Below are 21,947 nucleotides of genomic sequence, written 5' to 3'. Positions count from 1 at the left end.
TAGCGTACGTGTTTGGATGCTGCTTGTTTGTTCCGTGATGGATTTATTTGAGGGTAGTATATTGAATATATTCACACACCCAAATAGAAAACTGGACTCTCTGAACTCATTTTATCCTCTCAGTTCTACCTATAACTGCCAAATTTTGGATTGAAGCAGTGAATCAGCTCTACACTTTGTCCACAGCAAACCTTTAGATTTGACTTTTCTCATGCCAGCACTTTCAAAGATATCCAGTGTTCAGACCATCGCGGGACGTTAAAAACCTCCACTGAAAGCCGGACTGATGAGCTACTTTTAACATCCAGCAGCACAGAGATCACTCTGGCCAGAGATGTGATGGAAAAGGTTTATCCAGAAACTCGTCAACATTAATTAGAGAAATCCTCCACCGCGTGAGAGCTGATCAGTATTGATCAGTGTCTGATTCGACAGTGAAGCTCAGCGTCAGCAGCTGCGACCTGTGACCCCCAGCGACGCGTCCCAGTCGTGAAGTAGTTTCCACTGCAGCTGCGGTCGTGATCGGGCTTTGAGCCGATCTAAGACCGTGTTTCCTGTGGAAAACCTGCTCGCCCAGTAACCTCCTGTGGAGTCACGGTCATGTTTCCGTCTGATCGTTCGCCCTCCGGCGTGAACGCCGTGTGTTCAGCGAGCAGAGAGATTAGATTGTTGTGCTTATTATGTTGTCAACTTTATTAGTTTCTGGGCGAGGCGCCGCGCTCTCTGATTGGATTGTGGTCGTCTGCGAGAGGAAGCTGAGACCTGTAAAATGTTCCAGTTATTAAAGAAGAAGAAGTGAAGTAGAAGTAGAAGAAGAAATGGAAGCACAGACGTGTGTGTGTGTGTGTGCGTGTGTGCGTGTGTGTGCACGTTGGCGTTTACAGAATCAATCCCAGCACACAATGAGAACAGCAGAGAGCAGTCCATCCTGTCGGTGCACCAGGTGTGATCCATATTCGCAGCGCTGCCTCTAAAACACCAGCACACCTTGTGTGTCTGTGCCGCAGTCGTCCTCAGTGTGTGTGTGTGGCAGAAATACTAACGCACACACGTCCACACATATCTCATCTTCACGAGTCTTTGCTCTGACGTGCTTTCATTAAAAAGCTTGTTATTCATTCAGAGTTAAATGACACGTTCAGAGCTGAGTGACGTGACGTGTTTCTGGCCTGTTTACACTGAGGTGGCGTTATGTCAATATTTACACATATTTTTGCATTGAAGTGTTGAAATGCATTGATTTATCAGGCAGCAATTCTGGCTGATTAAGCCACCAAGTGCCACTGAGTGTCATAAAAGACGTATTATAAAGGTCAGTCCCGTGAAAAGGTTTAATCAGGCAGGATAAGGTGTGTTCACATGAGTGTGCAGGACTTTAAATTCATGAGATTAGCCAAAAACAGACACTCATACCTGATTAGTTCATCTATAAATGGTTCATGATAGAAATGACTTGTGCAGTGTTGAATTTCATGGACCATTGGAGAGCGTTTTATTCACCTCTCATCCAAAGAGAGTGAGGAGCTTTAGCTGCTGCAGAGACTCCAGAGTCTCCCACAGATCCACAAAGAGGGGTTTCATTCAGCTTTGGCCTTCAGAGGAGAAAGTTGCTTCAGTCATTGTCAGTCAGAAAGCAGTGATCTTCACATATGGCAGCAAAATACATGGCGGTCAATCAGGAAGCAACATGTGATCCAGAAACTGGTTTCCAACGTCCGTTAGCTCGATGCTTGTTGAGTGAGAGTGAAAGAGTTTTTAACGAGCCGCCCTCAGAAAGAAGCAGTACAACCTGAAACACTGCGAGAAGGTGCAGCTGTCGTCACCAACAGTACAGGAAACTGAACCGGCAAGCTAACACGAGTTAGCTGCAGCGTGTCTTCAGGAGAAAACAAAGCATTTCTGGGTAACGGCGCCTCTTTCAGTCCACAGCCTGTCAGCACAAAGATAACAAGGCATCAACATGCACAACGTGTCAGCGCTCCGAATATAACTCCGTCTGCATGGAGGCAGAATCAAAGTGTGTTTTAATCCTGTGAGCTGCAACTGTACCTTCACATCCAGCGTGACTTCACTGCATACACACACACACACACACACACACACACACACACACCACACTAACACTGCTCCGATGCTCTAAGATGATCAGAAGTTGGGTTTTGCACCTCTTACACCTGCAGCCCGACTTGCCGTCTGATTAGTGTGCTAACAAGCTGTTGTTTAGCTTCCTCTCCTCCAACATTTACAATAATAATTCTGACCTTCACCTTGACTGCAGTAGTGCCGCTAACGTCCCCTGAAGCTCCTCCATCTCCGTTCCACTCCAACCAAACCTGCAGCCGCTGCGTTCGTCAGGAGCGACAGCTGCTGCAGGTTTGGTTGACGACCTCTTTCTGCTACCGGACTGCAAACCTGCGACTCAGGGGAAACACGAGCGCTCCCGTGTTTGGATGTTTGCATTGGAATTATTTCAGGTGATCAACACCAACTCGGAAAGGAAAGGAAGGGAAAGCTGAGGCATTCACACATTTAACTAAATATCATCAAAACACTGAACGAGGGACACCTCATTATCCTCGTCAGACAGGTGCTGACTGGACACGCAAACGGGAGAAAAACTGAGCGTTCACAAGCTGCAAAAACCCAGAAAACATGAGGTTGTGATGAGATTGGGTTTATTTTAAGCCTCCTTTGTTCTTTGCTACTCTGCGGTGGTCCAGGCCTCTGCCATCCTGACCAACATGATCAGTTACTTTAATGCATTTGTGTCCACAGACCGGATCTAATTAGTGAAAGGACATCAGGCTGATGATATTCTGTTCCTGTCGCTTTGAAGTGACCGAAAAACCCAAAGAGAGGCGAGGATGCTGCCCCTCTGAGAGTATTTTACTTTTATTGATTTACTGATATGAGAGTGCAGAAACATCCCCTAGCAGTCCACCTCAATGACACACACATAACGCCAGAGGAAAGTGGCCTTCAGAGGGTCTGTGCTCACTAAATAATGGCTCCTCTCGCTGTAATAGCCTCAGCGTAGAGACACCAGCAGAAGTTCATGTAGTTTAATAGCCCAGCCCGTTAGGCTTGGCCGGGGCTGCTATTAGCTATGGAAATATGTGTCATCTGCAGCACTGTCTCCTAACAGCTTCTGTGGCCAAATGTGGTCTTTCATCATGGCCCAGGTGGTCAGAGCCTTGGCCCAGCAGAGGCTCAAATTCAGCATCTTTCAGTTAATGATGCACCAGATTTGGCTCAGGTACACAGGCTGTTACCGGGGGCCGACACCGGCTGAGGGCTGGCGCCAGCGAGGCTAACTGGAATCCCCCAGAAGCTGTACACGAGTCCCAGAACGAAGCCAAGCGCCCGTGATCGGGCCGACCCAGCAGGCCACCACGTCACCTGGAGGCCACGTCACCTCTCGACTGTCTGCAAGCTGCATCTCTGCATCACTTTGGGAAATATGTTGCTAAGAGTCAGACAAAAACATCCTCACTCACTTGTTAACAAGAGATAATGTCACATAACTGGCATGCTAATCATGCTAATAGCTGATGCGTCAGTCTGCTCAGACCCGATGGGACGATTTTGTCAACTACCAGCGTTGATGCCGATCGTGAATGGTGTCTGTACCCGTGTCGTTTGCCAAGCTAAAGACATGCCACGATTGGTCGGGGTCGTACTTGTAGTCTTGCCGGTCACCTGATGAAGACACAGGAAGAGGTCATGGCACAGTGATCGTTGGATCTGACGTGACCATCGTCAAAAACAGAAGAATCGTGTACTCTGATCTCGGCGTAACCGGACTGATGAGCGTGACAGCCTGACAGGAGCGTGTCAGAGTCTGAAGCTCTCAGTCCTGCTAAAGGAACAGTTTGTGAGTGTTAGCATGTGGGCTTTAGTGGTGTTGGTAGATGTAGCTTTGAAGGCTAGCTCTTTCCCACTGCTTCCAGTCTTTATGCTAAGCTAAGCAGCTACGAACTTAATACACAGATATGTTAAGACATGGGTAATAAATGTATTCCTGAAAATGTCTGACAAAGACTCCATATGTTAGTAAAGGTCTGTAGACATGTTAGCGCATGAGCTCCATCACAGGTGGAGGTGCAGCAAGGTGAAAAGTCAGTGGATCGTTTCAGTTCTTCCACTGGGGACCAAAAGTGTCTGGAAGCTGTTCCCAGACAATCCCTCCCCCTCCACAGAGCCTTCAGGGACATCCGGCGCGAGCGTTCCCTCTGAGATGATGGAGCCATACATCACGGCGCCCAGATAACATCCTGCCAGTCATCAGCGCCGGCTTCAGCGTGTCCCTCAGTGTTTTCTTGTGTCTGTAAGCCGAGGCTTTGCAGGTTTTGCTGGTAAATGATTGTAGATGCAGGGGATTTGTCAGGGCTTATTGATGCCCCCTGCCCCCGCCGTGGATATCTGCACATAAACCAACAACTGAGCCTGTGCGATAACCTTGTGTGCTGTAATGAATAATTTCTGCACCTGGGAGCGTAATCCCTCTATTGATGGACCTTGAGGCTCCTTCTTGTTTAACTCCGTAATAAATGCGCTCTATGAATGCTCATCGCTGCTTTCTACAATTACTAGATACATCAACGCTGCGCATCGTTGGTGTTTATGACGGCGTGCGGCGCCACCAATCAGCTCTGCACCGTCCTCAAAGGTTTAAAGAGTTATTGACCCACAACGAGACCAAGGCCAGACAGAAATTAATGCAGCCATATTGGCTTCAAGCTCCGGTGAGCAGGAGTGATTATGAAGTGTGTGTGTGTGTGTGTGTGTGTGTGTGTGTGTGTGTGTGTCTGTGTCTGCTCGTGCCTGTTGGCTGCTTCTCACGTTGTGAATCGTTAAAGTGATGTAACTTCAGGAAAGTGAGATTTTGCTGATTGGCCTCGCTGTGGGTTGAGGTCATTGTTCAGCTTGTATCTATGATAAACGTTGAAGTCAGGTTTGGAGTTTCAGAAACATGATGTTTGACAGGCACTGAGCACTGATTGGTCGAAGTGAAGAACAGACGCTGACATTTGGCTGAACCCCTGAGTCACTAGGTGTGTCTCCTTCCTCCTGCTCTTGTGAACATTTTTAATTTATGCGCTAAAAACCTGAGTGGAAACTTAAATATCACAGTTTTGGGCCCAGGTGGAAAAGTGTGTGCGATGAAAACAAACATGAATTAAACATGGCGGACGTGAAGCGTGCGACTCAAACAGCTTTCGCTCGGCTGGACACAAAAAGCAGATGAAACATCAGGACTGTGTGCAGCGCAGGGAGAGCGTAACCTTCAGATCAACACATGAAATGAACCTAAATGCCATATTTCCATCGTGAGGCTCTGCTGCGTCCTCTTCTTCTGCAGCACCTGACTGCAGCATCAGCGCCACCTAATGCACATCTGGATGAATCAGCCGTTGGAGTAATTTAGTTTAGCATGCATGCGAAGTTTGTCTTCAGTATCAACCTCAAGACAAATAAAGAGATATAATGTCGTACATGTGGGGTTATTTTAACGAGTTAGCCGATAGCCGCTCGCTGATGTCACAGGACAGGAGGAGCTTTAATGAAACTGTCCTTTGAATCACAGATCTTTGAATCGTCGCGGCTAATCGCTTCCCAGCCGGCTCATTATGATGACAGTTATTGTAAAGCTGAATTTCGCTGCACCTCTTGGCTGTTTTTAGGCCTGAATGATTGAATTCCAACACAGCAATTCACAATTTCTTCAGTTTTCAACATTTGGAAACCTTCACTGGTTAAATTCTGACACACACACACACACACGCACACACACTCGCTGTAAACACCCACGGTGTTGTAAAAAGCGCCATCCTGGTGGCTGTGAGGTGCTTCCTGCTGCTGCCATTTACTCACTTTACTTTCTTATTTCTTCAGTTACACTTTGATGGATGAAGCTGAAGTTCAGCGTGGTGCGTTCATGACCCGTGGAAGAGCAGCGGACTTCGTATGACCTCCCTGTCGGACGTGCCGTTGTCGTCCGCTGGTACAAAGTACGAGAAGAGGAAACGGGAAAGCTGCTCCAGGTTTCTTTCATTTTGAGGGTTTTATTTTTGTTGGAAACTCAATGTCGGGACTTAACCTCATTTATTTTTGAAGCACCACTGAAGGTTTTGAGTAAACAGTTTCAGCTTTGTGGCCTTTCCTGATCTCTGTGGGTCCAAACAGGAGAGAGTTAACGTTCGTCCGCAGTCCAGATGTCAGCCGCAGTTTAATCTTCATGAAACATGCGATGCCGTGCGAGCTTAAGAGAGCGGCATCGCTGGAGGCTCATGGACACGTCACAGGGCGTTGGTGGTATAGTGGTGAGCATAGCTGCTTCCCAAGCAGTTGACCCGGGTTCGATTCCCGGCCAATGCATAAGATGAGACACTGACAGAACTGTCTCTCAGTGTCTCCTGATTTTCCCTACGGGGCATTAATGAAGTGTTATCTGACCATCGTTCCCATGTGACCCTGACTGCTGGTCACAGAACAGCAGATGTTTACCAGAAACTTCATTTATCTCACGTCCAACACAAACAAGAAAACGTACCGCGGCGCAGCAGCTTAGCAGACATCAGGCCTCCTGTAAATCATACAAGCTGCATGCTTAAATAATGCGGCACAGGCGCATCTTGTAGCTGTCATTTTGAGATGGATTAGGACATATTTGGCTTTATTAACATTGATAATATTTAATATAAAGCAAATGTTATTGGTGGAGTAATACTGGAGACTGTAGATTAATGTGTGTTCAGCCTCCCAGCTGTGAATACTGGTATCAACGACTTTCAGTGAACTCACTGTTTCCAGCATCCATAATCCTGCTGCCAAGGCCGTAACCAGCATTGATTTGTCTCGTCATTATGTGCAGAATGGAGACAGACTACAGGACGACTGAGCGTTAAGACAACTTTACCTGTCAGCGTTTTACCTGATATTGGAAAAACATCTCGTTAGCTCGCAGTGAGAATGAGTGAAAAATGAAACGGGTGAGCTTTTCAGCAGTGTGAGGTGTAAAAACCTGCCTTACACTGTTTGTGGACAGTTTTAAAGCTCATCGCTCAGTGTGTCCTCTGCACTGTGACCCCAGAGAGGAGGAGGACAGGAAGACATCTCTGAGCAGTGAAGCCTGATGTCTGCCTCATTAAGACACTCAGCTGCTGTCTTCATCGTGAAATTTGATTTGAGACCATAACTTCATCCTCAAATGTTAGATGGATTATTCTTTTTAACGACCATGTCCGAGCCAGAGGACGTTTGATGGACGGCTGGTGTGAGGAGCTGATTAATAGATGCCAGCGCTAATTGATCTGAGTTCAGCTGATTGACACGAACTCGCTGTATGGAATAACGTGTGTATCTGCATCCTGTCCAACTCTTTTATTTTGAAGAAACACTGGTTTTCTCATCACCTCCCGCCCCCTGAACGTCACATCTCTCTGTCACCGTCAGCTTCATCGTTGCTGGATCTTTCGCGAGCGCGCTCCGTCCTTTTTTTCTGTTTTCCGACGGCACGTGAACGCAGCGCTGCTCCCATCCTACGTGAATGCAGCATAGAGTGTTGAGGTGATCCATGGCAACAGAGGAGCAGCAACCAACCGCTGCGCCTGTCCTCCACACACACACACACACACGCGCGCGCGCACACACACCTTCAATCTGTACACACTCCGTTAATGTAGCCGGAATGCACCGAGGACGTCGCGCTCTTAACGGCTGCCGCTGACAAATTTCGGTATCAAGGTGACCGACCGGGAGCCAGTCAGCTGCCGGAGAGGAGCCACATCCGCGCCAGGTGACCGCAGACAGGACCCGCACCTCGGACCACTGCAAACGGCCACATTTTGGGACGGACACGATGGTCGAAGCTCAGTAACGTTTGTGGGACTGAAAATCACACATTTCACCGTTTGGCGTGCTGTTATCCGGACCGAGCAGGATGAACCCCATTTTTAACAGCTTGTGGGCTAAAAAGGCTTCGTGTTTTTGATTTTTTTGCTCTCGTGTCTCTGTAAAAAGCCCACACTGTCCCGGTCCTGTCCTCCGCTCGCTGGCCGTGTCCACAGCAGCGTCCAGTTTGTCCTCGGCTCGTATCTCCGCGAAGCATCTGAAGCGTCGGAGTGAAGATGGCGACTGGGTCGGGTTGGCAGCAGTATTACTGCCCTGCCGGTCAGGGGAAATTTACTTCATCCTCGGCGTCCAGCATGTCCTTTCAGTCCGGCATCGCCATGGAATATACCCAAGACCTGCACCTGAAGATGAGCAAGAAAATAGCGCAGCTCACCAAGGTAAGGCTGTTTTCACGAGGCCTGATGCCCCCCTCCCTGAGCGGTGTGCATCAGCCCGCGGGTGAGACCCTCTACCTCCCGCTCCTGCGAGAGAGCTGCCGACCAAACTCCGTTAAGAATTTCACCTATTTAACAATCAAAGTCGTAATGCTGAACGTTCCTGAAAGGTCCAACAACATCTTGATTTCTTCTTGAATTCTGAGGATATTTCCGGACTTTCGGCAGTCATTTAACACAGAAACACAAATCCCCTGATAGAAATAATGAACTTTCACAGTTGGCTCCCGCTGCTCGCTGAAGCCGTATTTTAGCAGGAGGAAACTGGGAATCAGGTGAACTAATGATCAAAGTTGGATTTTAATTAAAATACTTGCTGCTTAATATTTTAGTTGTACACCGAATTAAAAAGCAGCTGCGGTTCATTTTTAAAATATACCAAGACACGTGATAAAAGCATGAATCGCACTCAAACAGCAAAGAAGCCTAAAACTGTGAAATCCTCAACGGAGTTTGGAGAATTGTGCCTTGAAGGACCGGCGCGCCCGCCAGGTGCGAGCTGCCTGAAGGCGAGCCCGGTGTGCTCGGATGCTGCCTCCATCAGTATCAGCCAGTCTGATCTGATCTGATCTGATCTGATCTGATCTGATCAGATCAGATCAGATCTGATCTGATCAGGCACTGTTGGCTTATTGCAGCTCCTTCTGAGCTGGCGTTTTGTTTGACTTGCTCATGTTGATGTTGTTTTGGGGGTCTTGTCGATCATTGTGCAGCTAAATGAGGCACTTCTTCAAACTTTGATCTCGTGATGACAAGCTGCACTAGACAGATTGAGAACTGGAGCTGGCAGATAACTAGACTTTCGGCTCGTCGTGTAGCTCCTTCACTTCCTTATTTTCTGATTTATCATTTCTTTTTCATGCCTTGCGTTCCCCCTGTTGTCACGTCAAAGCCTGTGTGTGCTGAATTAACGTTTCTGTGCCTTTTGATGCACAGTGCGTTGGAAATACCTGTCCTGTTCACAGTACAGGTGTTGGATTTCGGGCCTCATTCGCAGGAGTCAGCTCAGTTAAACATTTTGTTTGCTTTGGCCCAGCTCACTCGGATGTTTTCTTCTACGCCGGCTGTACCTGTGGGCTTTCAGGGGCATTTCAGATGCTTTTTGCCCTGAGGGGCAGTGCTTTCATCTCTCACCTGCCAAAATGACAGGGCTGCAACATCTAAGACAGAGGAGCAACCTCTCCACAGCATTCGCTCCGGGTCAAAGCACGTCTGAGGCAGCGGTATGTCATTATCGTTAAGCTGGAGGACGGCCGGGGCCTCACATGTTTCCAGGTGGCCTTTTGGAGACGTTCCCTCTCTGCTGCTGAACAGTTTGACAGCTCACATCAGCTAAATCCTCCAAGGATCCCCTCCTGGCGTGAACATAAGACCTGTACTCTCAGTGGCTGTTTGTGCTGAGGAAGTGGAGGCTGAAGAAAAATCATAATTCAGCAGGATTGGGCTGAGTGCGTGCCAAGCCTTTGTGCACAACGGCCTGTTTAAAGGAGCGTCTTCTTCACCTCTACAGCTAATTCTCCATATCCGAACATCCAGTGTTACACACATTATGTAGACCAACTTCTTTCCTTCGTACCTGCTGCCTCTCCCATTATTTAGCCTTCTGTCATCTAGAAAAGTCTCAGCTTTCTGTTGGTTCAGATGCCATCAGGAGGGAAACTGTATGCAATATTCAGTATAATTAAGTTTGATTCTGTGTTGTTATTAAAAACACTTTTTACAAGTCATTTTCTGACCACTATGCTTGAAATTATCATTTGCACATTGAGAAGTTTCACAGCTTTCAGAGATGCAGAATTGGCAAAATGTGATGGTAGTAAAAACCTGGAGTGTTCGGAGTCACGTTGAGTCATGGCTGATTCATTGTGCAGAGTCCAGAATATGTATGTATGTTTGTCGAGACCGTCCGGGTCACACGTCGCTGTTTGTTCAACGGTGGCACCAACAGCACGCAGAAAAAGACAGAAAAGCTTCTTTATTGGGAAAAATAACGCACAGAAGGTTGAAATGAGCGGCCTCGCCCGCTGTGTTAATCTGCATTATTAATGCAAAAGTCATTTCTGTCACATTTCACTTTGTTTCCTGGAGGGATCGACCAGGCACAGAGTAACATCGGTGAACGCATCGCCGTGCAGCGTCCATGTGACCTCAGCTCAGGTCCAGCTTTTTCCTGTGGAGGACTGGATCCGCACGTCCCAGATGACTGAGCTGATGTTTTCAGAGCCTCACAGTCAGCTTTTATGGCTGATGGACATCAGAGTCACTGTGATCCATCACAGAGGGAAAGTAAAATTTCAAGCACAGCGATCACAAAAATGTTCATGAAGTCTCATTTTATCAGAAATAACATCAAACCCAGTTACACTGAAGGCTTCCGGTCATCACCGGGTAAAAGCCGAGGCGAGCTACCTCCACCTCATATTACCAGCTGGAACAATAGCGAATGGTGTTTCCATGTGCCAGGTCACATGACCGCCACACGTTCCCACGGGCGTCACATCTGAGCCTGGTTGCGTTAGGCCACGGCCGAGCGGGGAGCGGGCCGACGGCACGCCGGCCATCTGCCCACAGCGAGAGCTCAGGAGCATCTGGAAACCTCTCTGACTCTTTACGGTCTGAGTGATTTGTGAGGATGACTCCAGAGCGATGCAGGCGCCTGAATGTTTTACCTCGTCCTCTGACTGGCCTACTTTACTGCTCTGTTTGCACGTTGCAGCTGATGAGACTCTTTTCGGTTTCTCTCTTCATATCCTGGTTTTCTTGTTCCTCTCCTCGATATATTTTGAGGCACGTCGACTGGCCTGCTCCTCGTTGGTTTTCCTGATTTCTCATGATTGTGTGCTCTTTAGTAATTCAGCAGTACAGAAGAGATAAGACGGCAGCGCGGCGTGCAGCGGCGTTGTCACTTCAGTGCGCGATGGCGAGCCGCGGCGCCAACACTGGCTGAGCGCTCTCCGCTTCACCAGGGACGTCATGCACACTCAGTAAATCGCTCATTGATTGCTATTCTCTGGTGGCGTTGAGCCCCATGATTCATGACGCAGGCCGTATTTGCTGCCACTGTTATTTAAGACTTCTCGCAGTCCCACAAAGCTGCTTTCCGGCCCTTTGTGTCGTCCGGGCTGTGCGAGGATTTCGCTGTCATGACTCTTTTTGGAGAGCTGTATTTCACAAGTTGTACTCTCCGATGCTTTCGCTTTGTTGTAGTGCTTCTGTCAAAAAGAGGCAATGTAGGGGTTTTGCTGCTATGGCAACTAGTTTTTATATAAATTATAATTCAGGGCAGTGGCGTGTGAGAAGTGGGCCGAGGATTTTTAAAGGAATCAGCCTGATTCTGCAGCCCGGCCGCAGCCAATCAGAGCGCCGGGAACCAGAGAGGGCAGCGTGTCATCCCGCATCGTCAAGAGGACGCCTGATAGCAAATGTATTACCTAGCCTAGGGTGTGTGTGTGCGTGCGTGCTCGTGCGTGCGTGTGTGTCATCAGCGATGCCTGACTGTCTTTACTGTCAAAGTGAATCAGAAACAGACCTCTGAGCTCTCCATGTAGGTCCAGACGAGGGGATGGAAAGAGACAGAGACAGTGAAATACTGTGTGTGTGTGTGCGTGCGTGTGCGTGTGTGTGCGTGTGCGTGTGCGTGTGTGTTTGCAGGTCACTCTGTAGTGCTGCAGCGTCATTGTGCACAGAAACATTTCAACAGAGAGCTATGGAAATGTTTGGAAATCCACTTTTTAACACCAGAGAAGCTGCTGATCTGCTCTCCCGTCAGCTCTCAGGATGTACATGAACACCAGCGTGTGGTGTAAACGCAGCGCAGCACGCCGGCGTTGGCGGTTTTCCATCCAGCGAGGCATCATTTGTGATGATTCCTCTGGAGTGTGCGTCAGTGTGTAAGCTCAACTGTGTGGTGTGTATTCCAGTGCAGTCTGATCCCAGCTGGGATGATGGGAGGACTGGGCGTTCCTCTGATAACACATGAAGACATATTTCGTCACATGTTGCTTCTTTCGGACAATGAAAAGTGAAAATTCACACAGTGCTGCAGGAAGGAGGACCGGCTGATGGAAATGTGGAAACGGACGATAACAGTCAGTTTGTGTCAGCTGAAATGTTTTGTTGGAGCAGTGGCTGAACTGGCTGAAAACACAAACATGCCGTCATCACGTGGCAGCAACACCCAAGCCAACAAGCGCGTGTGTGCACGTGCACGCTGATGCCATAATCCAGGCGTGGTAGTCGGCGGTGTGCGGAGCCCGGGCAGGGCAAGCAGCAGATGGTCGGAGCAGCACGACTCCAGACTCGGGGATGGAGCCGGGCTGATCCGGCAGGGATTTTAAAGTCCGATACTGCTCATTCAAACCAGAGCTGCAGTTTGTGCAGCAAAGTCCAGAAATGTCAAAGCATGCTTTCACTTTGAGACACAGAAAATCAAATTCAATATTAGAGTATCAAAAAAAATGCTGCATGTGTGTTTTCCAGCTTTACTGCCATAATAATGTGTTAGCCGTGGCTAATGTTCCTGCTATCACCTCTCCAGCTTGCTCTGTTGTTACAGTATTTATTGTCTAAGTTTGAGCAACAAATGTGGAGCTGGGCTCATTAAAACCTTGATAATATCCTGGTAACTGGACAGAAGTTTCAAGGATGCTCGCAGATTAGAAGCAGCTGCTCTAAACGAGTCGTTGAGACGCTGCGGCGTCTGATTTTGGTTGTTTCTCGACACGGCCTTGAACGCAGCTCCACTGCTGTCAGAGCTGTGAAGAAGATGCAGAGTAAGAGAGATGAGAAAACAAGCTGAGTGACATCTCATTACAAGCTGTTATTTATCACAGAAAACAGGAAGTGTGAGGAGCAGTGATGTCACCGCTTCGCTCCTGAGAGTCTTTTCTGGAGGCGACGAAGCGGAAAGATTTCCCCTCGCAGCGGCTCGAAGTCACGGCCGTGAATTTCAGCCTCGGAGTCTCTAAACATAATTTTAGGGGAATGAAAACACCGGGGAGATGTGTGTGTGTGTGTGTGTGTGTGTGTGTGTGTGTGTGTGTGTGTGTGTGTGTGTGTGTGTGTGTGTGTGCGTGCGCGCGGCGGCCTGCTGCTGCTCCTGTGAGGAGTACAGCTTATTAACCTCGGCAGGATGCTCCTTCACTGATTGTCACAATTCTCTGTCAGATTTCATTAAGATACGCCCACACACACACACACACACACACACACACACACACACACACACACACACACACACACACACACACACACACACTCAAACACACATGCAGAGAGACAGGAACAAAGATGGGGGAGAAAGAGGGCCATATTGGCCTCAAGCACTATCCCATACAAGCAAAGCAGCGCTGACACGCCTGTTCACACACACACACACACACACGCACACACACACACACACACACACACACACAGGTTCACGAGGTGTGTGTGGAGGATGATTTGATGAGTCATTCTTAATGTTTGACCTTGGATGTTTCCGCTGCCTTCAGAAAGCCAGAAGCCACATTTCTACTACTCCGCTCTGGCCTGCTTCTGTTGGCCAACGCAGCAGCCAATCGTGTTGCAGCAGAGGGCGAGACACAGCACGATGCTGCTGGCCGTTACATACGGCCGATTCATCAGACGACCGCTCTGCTTCTTCGTTGGACATACTGTACGGCCGATTCATCAGACGACCGCTCTGCTTCTTCGTGGGAAACCTCTCGGTGTGTCAGCGTCGCGCTCCTCCGGTGTGATGGAGGTTTGTCAGCAAACACAGCCGGTGTGTTTTTGTCAGCGCTGCGATGAGACGCCTGACCTGAGGTCTGCTTCAGTGCGCTGTGGTGAACCCAACAGACTGTAAGAGCTGCAGTGAGACCTGCCTCACTGATTCACTAAATGAGTAATGTTAATGTGCCAGTGGATTGAATCCAAAGTTATTAATATGGTCTGTCCATCAAAGCCATCAGTCTGTCGCAGGCGTGTGGCTGCACAGCCTTCAGCCTCACAGTTAACGGTCTCATGACCTTTTTACCTGCCTCTTCATCCCTGACAGGAGTGACAGAGCAGGTTTCTATAGGATCAGACAGGAGGAGACGAGCCGAGCCGATCCTATCAGGTGTTTTCCACCTGTCTGCTCCTCTTCCTCCACCTCCTCTTTACGCTCTCTGCTCCCACCTGTACAACAGGAGGAGGAGCCTCTTAGCTTCGTGAGCTTTAGCTTGTTCAAAGCTAAAGCACAGATTGTCACGAGCAGCGCTAAGAGCTGGATATTTCCTCCACCTCGAACGGGCCGGCAGCGTGTACCACATCATCGCTCTGCACACGACCGCTTCGCCGTCAGGGCTTTCAGGTGATGTAACAGGCCTTCTGGTGGCCATATTGAAAGGCAGCAGCTTGTGGGCAGCAGCAGCTGTGCAGAGCTGTTTGTGGATGTTCAGCGTGTCCACTGGAGCTGGAAGAGAAACAGCAGATTGTACAACCGCTTCTGCATTTCTGCTGTTTTTGACCAAGAGAAATCATCTCAGTACCAGGCCCTGCTGTGGGTCTGTTCAGGGTTAAACCCTCCCTGCAGGATGCATCCTTCAGAATTGGGTGACGTTGCACAGATTCATCTCTATTCTGCTCATTTGAGCGTCAGTAGATGCCTCTTAGTGACTTCTCTGGGTCTGAACCTTCACCAGCTCTCAAACTTCACGTCAGCCTGTTGCGCTAACCACAGCATGTTAGTGGCGCAAGTCTGAAAGCTTCCAGGTGGAACTTGTGCAGGTGAGCTTTGGTTCCACATGACGTGCGTCAGGCTTTGTATGGTGTGGATGATCATCTAATTCTCTTACTCTAAACCAAACTAATGAACTACTTCTGAGCCATAACATTCACTCATTCACCTTGTCATGCAGGTGAGACAGTGTTCTGGCTTAAAACTGCTGCTTTCTGAAAACAATAAGATCAGCAGAGCAGAAGGAAGTCAGAGGTATGAACGCGTCTGTGGAACAGCCTTAATGGGGAAAAACAGTTGCATAAATTTGCACGTGGGTGCGTTTATTCTGCTGAAAAATCCATATACCATCCATCACTGTGACAGCGCTGAGCCCACTTTCTGCTCTCCTCCACCATTTTCATTTCACTTCAGACTCATTTCTCCTGCCTTCCAAAGCCTGTTTCAGATCTGTGTTAAACCACTGAAGGGATGCAGACAATCAGATGAGAACAGCTCTGTTTGTTTTTTTGCATAAAATGATCCCACATTGAATCCTTGATTTCGACTGAAAGCCACCGTGAAGTGGAGACCTCCTGAGTTGACACCAGCCCACACATTTAACCAGAAAAGGAGGCTTTCTGGCAGACGTTGTCAGCAGCCAGTAAGCATCAGGATTTGAGGCTAAAGTCTGCTTCGACTTTTTCGTCTTTTCTTGGCAGCAGTTTGAGTCTGCGTGGCCCCCGGGGACCCGTCTCCACTCGCCGGGTTCTGTTTCTTCCTCCTGATGGAGAGACAGACAAAGATCACCCAGCGCCGCCTCGTTTTACCTCCAGCAGGAGATGTGTGTTTAAGATTCAGAGCAACAGCTGGAGCTACGAGCTGTAGCTTCCACGTTAGCATCTGTGAGGAAGGTGAGACTCTGTCATAACCTTCGACTCAGCAGCGCTTCCAACTGAAGAAAGAAACGTTTGCTAACAGGTTACACGTCTGGGATGCATGTATGTATTTCTAACATCTGACACGAGACTGATCAAACTCAGGATGAGACTCACCTGAACCCAAACAGAGACAACAACAAGCCGGCAGCCGGCTGACCAGAGACTGGAGCAGTGTAACAAGTCTCTGCCCGGTCAGACTGGACGTGATCTGGACCCGCTGAAGAGCTCGACTGTTGGCTGCAGACGGGACTCAGAAGTCATCGCCACTCGTGCTCTGATGTCTGAGGACAAACCTGATTCCAAACAAAGCCTGAACTCAAAAATAAAACCAGAATCAGTGATTTCCAATCAAACTGTTCACTGACAGCAGGAGTGTCTCTGAGTCCATGTGATCATCTCCTTTGTCCATTCATGCGTTTACAAAGTGGTGAACCTCGCTACAAAAATCAATGAAGCTGATGAGGAAACACATTAAATATGTCGTCTTTGCGCTGTTTTCAGGTCAGTTTATGTCAGAAAGGGTCAACACGCTGCTGTACAGTAACCAGCCATGAGGCGACACCCGTAAGTGATCGGCCAGGAGTGTGGAGACAGGTGGTTGAGACATGTAGAAAACAGCGTCGTCTCCATATTGTGACACTTTTCCGACACTAGTTAAAGAAATGTGTGTGAAATCGTTTAATTCTGGTTATATAGGAACCCAAAGGCTGCGCTCGCCGTCTTTCTGTCCTTTTCTTTCTGTCTTTTTACATCCCTGTCTTTCTTGGCTCTGTCTGGAATTGGCAGGCCTGTTTACTCGTCTCTCCTTGGCGTCCTCGCTCCATGTCTCTGTTTATCTGTCTGTCCTTCCCTCCAGCTAAAGGACATCCAAACAGCAGCGGGGCTCGCTGTGACTTCACCCTCAGTCTGTCCCCCATTAAGATAAGATGGAACTGATCCCTGAGGGATGTTTGAGCCGTTACAACAGCGAGCGGAGACACAGGAGAGGGACGTATAAATGCTTAGGTTGGATAAAAACTGGACACTTTTATTTTCTTTTTTCTTTTCCAGTTTATCAGTCGAGCTGCGTGTCGGTGAAAGTCAGCAGTTTGTGCAAAAACACATTTCCAGATAAAAACCATCTCCATCCATATTAATTTAACAAGATCGACACTTCAGGCGAATCACAAAGCACTATGGGAAATCCCTGACCCTGAACTGACTCCATTAGAGGGGCGATAGAGGAGGAGGAGGAGGAAGCACTGATAGGAGGAGGAGATAAACTTACAGATGTCCAGGCGGGGCACTGGGGTGTTGCAGATGAATTCGTGTCCGTTTGTCCACTCAGCGTCTGACGTCCCCATGACTCAGCATCCCTCCTTGAAACCCATCGCTCTCTTGAGTGGCGCTTTATGTCCAATCAATACGGCTCATTCCACACAAATGCCTGCCTCGCTTCTCTTTGCGCCCTCCAGTAAGTTGGACGTGCTTTTCATTCATTTTTGGTGTTTTTTCCTCTTCGCAGTTGTAGCAGAGACAGTCCAGTTTGGGGTGGCGGTGGTGATGTTACGTCCTGTGTTATTCCCACTCAGAACAGCTTCCAGCTCTTTTCACTCTGTTGGCAAACTAAGGAATCATGTCTTAAAAAGGAAAACTGGCAGATGTGTTTATTGCCTCCAGATGAGGTTCAGGCCTACCTGTGGTTTGGAAGGAGTAACCTGCCCCACAATGTAGGTTAATTAGTAAAAATTCATTGTGTGTGTTAGGCGGGGGAGGATTAGGCATCAACAGCATTCATTTGGCAGGAAAGTCAAAGTACAAACAGTGAGTGTACCGCTGGGCGTGTACATCAGGTACATTTACATACAGCAGCCGCTGCTGCAGCAGAAGAGGCTTCCCTCTAACAACAAACCAGCCGAGCATGTGCTGCAGTATGTGTGTGTGCAGAAAAGCTGCGTTACCTCATCCAACCTGCTGCTCTGTCATTTAACTGGCTTCAGATGAGGCTGAACGTTCAGTGTCTCTTGACTGTCCCTCAGTATGAAACTCTCCAGCATGGCTCCAGCCGGTGGGGCTACAATGCTACCAGCCGTGTTAGCTGCAGAACATGCTAACCCCAAATTCAGAAAGTAAAGTATCATAAAAATGCCAAAGCTAACAGGTTCTGAGAGTGAAGTCAGTGTTGATCCATCCGTGAGAAGTTATCGAGTGTTCCTCGTGTTGTTACCTTCACGTCTTCATCGTACAGGAGCCGGCGTTATAGTGAAGAAAAGGCTAGTTACTGTATGTAACTCCAGTTCTGTGAGTGCATGTGTAGCCTTTACCTGCATGTTACTGCAGCCACGGCGGAGCACATTAGTTTTAATATGCTAAAACTGTTATCAGCAGAACGTGCCGCGGTGATGATGACACCCGTGGTGTACAGTCGAGCATCAAACCTAAACGTTAGTCATAATTTAAATGGGTGTGACGCTATTAGAGCCGATGTAGCGGCTCACAAAATGAATGTGCTCGCCCACAACTTTTTTTTTTTTTTTAACTTTTTATTTATAAACATGTAAATAGAACATGAGATCATCATGGGTGGTACAGTTAAAATCAAAGTATTCTATTACACATACATACTGTGCATACACATACATCATAGCCAAATGTCACACTTTTCAAGGCGCATATTCGATCCATTTTTCCCAGCGTTCCATACACTTCTCCAATTGGAGTCTTAAAATAAAAGTAAGTTTCTCCATACAGTAAATTTCATGAATGATCCCGTGCCACTGGATCAGTGTTGGAGGATCTACTTGCATCCACCTTCTGGTTATGGCTTTCCTACCACTAGCCAGAAGAATCTTCAACAAGTATCTGTCCTTATGCGAGACTGTTTTCGGAATTTTGCCGAGATATAAAACAACAAAAGAAAATTCCAAATCCACTCTTATAATTTTATTTATTTCGGTTAATACCTCCCTCCAAAATAAATGGATTTTCGGGCAGGACCAAAAAACATGAACATGGTTAGCCATAGGGGTTCCACATTGTCTCCAACAAAAGCCTCGGCTCTGTGTGCCTGTTCGTAGTGCTGTTAATTTAGGAGTTATAAAAAATCTCACTACATTCTTCCAGCCGAACTCTCGTAGAGATCTGGAGTTTGCAGTGGTTGCCTGTGTCTCACATATTTCTATCCAGGTCTCTTCTGATATTTGTGTTTCTGACTCCTTCTCCCACTTTTGTTTAATGGATAACGTGGAATGATTTTTAGAAGCTTGTATACTTCCATATATTCTTGAGACCAACTTTTTATTATCTTTCTTTTCATAAGCCTCATGAAATATTGAGATTAAATTGTATTCCCTCTCCTCCTTGATTTGTAATTTTTTATTATAATAGTCTCTGACTTGCAGGTATCTATGGAAGTCCTGCTTCTCCAGTCCAAATGTGGCTGAGATAGACTCATAACTCTGAAATTTACTGTTTGAGATGAGTGAACAAAAGGACGTGATCCCTCTCCTAACCCACTGTTTAAAGCCCCTGTCCAATCTAGCAGGTTCAAATTCTGGATCATATGCTATCCAATTCAAGACTCTTGCCTGTTTCTCTATTTGTAACTTCCTCAGAACTTTAAACCATAGTTTGAGAGTGAATACAGTCCATTGATTCAAACTGTTATAATGTTTTTCTGCTTGGTTTTTATTTCCTATAATAGATTGTATTGGCCCACAACTTTTTAAAGTTTTTGTTCTCTTTTTAAAAAGAAAAACAGCTTCCAACTTTGAGGTTTCAGCCCATTTATCTATAATTGAGTGGCCCCAGGCAGGAATTTCACGTTACACCCACCTGTCTAATCAGCCTAATCAGAAAGTGGGGCCGCGACAAAGCAAAGCCTCCCGGCCTCAGCAGCCGGGGAGCTGTAGATTCACCCTGTTTGTCCAAATTAAATTCTGCTGTTGATCCGAGCACCTCGCTGCCCAGAGCAGCTGACGACACAAAACCAGTCGCACGAGGTAGAAGATTCTGCCGCTTCTGTCCTCCCCGTGTTTTCCAAACACTTAAAGGGGATCCGCTGCTGCCATCATCCCATGATTACTCTGATGTCAGGAAGTCCAGCTGGGTTTTCTTTTCTGTGTCTGCATTTCAGACTTAAAAACAACTTCTCATCGTGTTTGAGCCGAGGGTGTTTTCATGACCTCCAGATGAAACTTTTACTAAAGTTCAAAGTGTCTCCTATGTCTCTTGTGTACATAATACACACGTATACTCTTATAATATACCTGGATCATGTACTCTGTGGTGTTTGTCTTTGTATTCCCTCTACTTGAACCCTCCAGCATCCAAACTCACTCTTTGTCTTTGTCGCAGCTTTAAATGAACTTGTGTCTGATAGATGAAGCCGTGCTCAGTTTGGAGGATGCCGTTGTGGATCTAAAGGTCAGCATCGCCCTGCTTGTAATCAGACGCTGATCCTGGGAAATGAAAGACAAACACCTTCACGCAGCAGTGATGAATTTTCAAGAATGCAAAATCCAAAAGCAAACTATCTGCGTGGCACAGCTGCAGCTTTAAAAGGATTCTTTCCGAGCTGAAATCACGGCTGGGAGTGGTTGTTATTCAGGACGCTCGCGGCGGCTGCAGGCTGAGAATTAACTCTGGTTACGAGCAGCATCTCAGTGGAAGTCGAGCCCTGCTGACTGAATGCAAAGAGCGAGTGGAGGGAGGTGAAGTTTGACACGTGGCGTCAGACGTGGACAGAGGACAGTCGAGGAACAAGCTGAAAGACGTGGGGGGGGTGTGGGACACCAGAATGTGTCTTCATGGCTGCCAGCTGAAAGACTTTAGAGGATGCTTTTACTGTCCGAGCTGCAGAATAAATCCTGTAATGAAACAAACTGAAGTCTGTCATGGCTTCAGTGGAAGGAATGAGCTCAACGGTCTGCTTTGTTATATTTGCATGTGGAGCCGAAAGTCAGCTGATGGACTGAAGTACAGGAGATAAATCAGCTATATGAGAAGCATTCAAGTCATTTTCCTCCTTCTGGACTCTCAGAGCTGAAGGTTTAAGCAGTTTGACAGAACGTTTTATTGATTAACGGAGGAAATAATTGGCAGACCGGTTGATGATGGACAGCAGATTTAGCTGCAGCTCTGGTCTCATGGCTGCAGCGTCGTGGCCGGTGTGACGCCACAGCCTGGTCTTCTTCCCATAGACGTCCACTCTGAAGCACTTCTGGGTGGAAGCTGAGCTCGTCTTTGTTGCGTGGGCTTGATAAGAGCATCCTGACATGGCGAGGCTGAGCGAGCCTCTCGGTGTCAGTCAGCTGTGGGTTTGCAGCTTATTCCGGCCTCAGCGGATCGTTGGAGCGGCTCGCGTCGACAGCGTGGCTGCTCGCCTCCAGCTGTCAGTTGCTTTCTTATCTGTGTACTTGTTTGTATGACAGCTCTGCAGGTGAGCTATAACATTAAGCCCTCGTCTTCTTCATCGCCCCATTAAACAGACGTGAACACGCTGTCGCAGCAGCTCGGCCGTGACGCCGCCGCCGAGCCATCAGTGCGTTGTTTCGCCTTCCTCCGGCCTGATGAGGCATTTATGAGCACACGCCTTCAAAGTGGACCGCTTTCCTCTCAGGCTCCATGTTTTCATGCACTGTTTAAGCAGGGTTCACTCGTTACCGCCGCATCTTAAAATACAACAAACGGCGAGATCACACAGATGCGCGCACGCCCACGCACGGGAAGCAGAGAGGCTGCAGGCTACAAGTGCTACAGACGCTGATGCCACCGCTAATGGATGCAGTGTGCAGCCAGCGTGAGCACAACAGAGGAAGCGAAGGAGAGCGAGCTCGATGTTCCCCAGAGGAAGCCTGACGAGCTATTCTTAACACTTCTCCATGATGACACGTTCATACATCACGTCCTGTGCGGCGCGGCCTCGTCACACCGTGTTCTGCGGTGACGGTCGACATCCAGAGTCACGTTTGGACGGCGGTGGCGCTGTGGAGAACGACC

The 21,947-nt window shown here is 48.0% G+C and overlaps 1 protein-coding gene and 1 non-coding gene across 3 annotated transcripts in view; both read left to right on the top strand.

Annotated features, from left to right (window-relative positions):
• The first annotated feature begins 6,306 nt into the window (after positions 1-6,306).
• Positions 6,307-6,378, top strand: trnag-ccc (transfer RNA glycine (anticodon CCC)). Its single transcript has one exon. It is a non-coding gene; the product is annotated as a tRNA-Gly (tRNA).
• Positions 6,379-7,444: 1,066 nt separating this feature from the next.
• The window catches only part of fam184ab (family with sequence similarity 184 member Ab), an 87,673-nt gene continuing 73,170 nt past the window's right edge, over positions 7,445-21,947 (top strand). For both annotated transcript variants that reach the window (XM_070988002.1, XM_070988001.1), the window contains exon 1: positions 7,445-8,291. In XM_070988002.1, the coding sequence (XP_070844103.1) occupies positions 8,130-8,291 (162 nt within the window). In that variant the 5' untranslated portion in view covers positions 7,445-8,129. The remainder of the gene's footprint in view (positions 8,292-21,947) is intronic.

This window comes from Chaetodon trifascialis, chromosome 19 (genome assembly GCF_039877785.1).
Source record: "Chaetodon trifascialis isolate fChaTrf1 chromosome 19, fChaTrf1.hap1, whole genome shotgun sequence".
Classification (NCBI taxonomy): domain Eukaryota; kingdom Metazoa; phylum Chordata; class Actinopteri; order Chaetodontiformes; family Chaetodontidae; genus Chaetodon; species Chaetodon trifascialis.
Note: the sequence above shows the minus strand (reverse complement) of the source record. Positions and strands in the feature narration are given on the sequence as shown.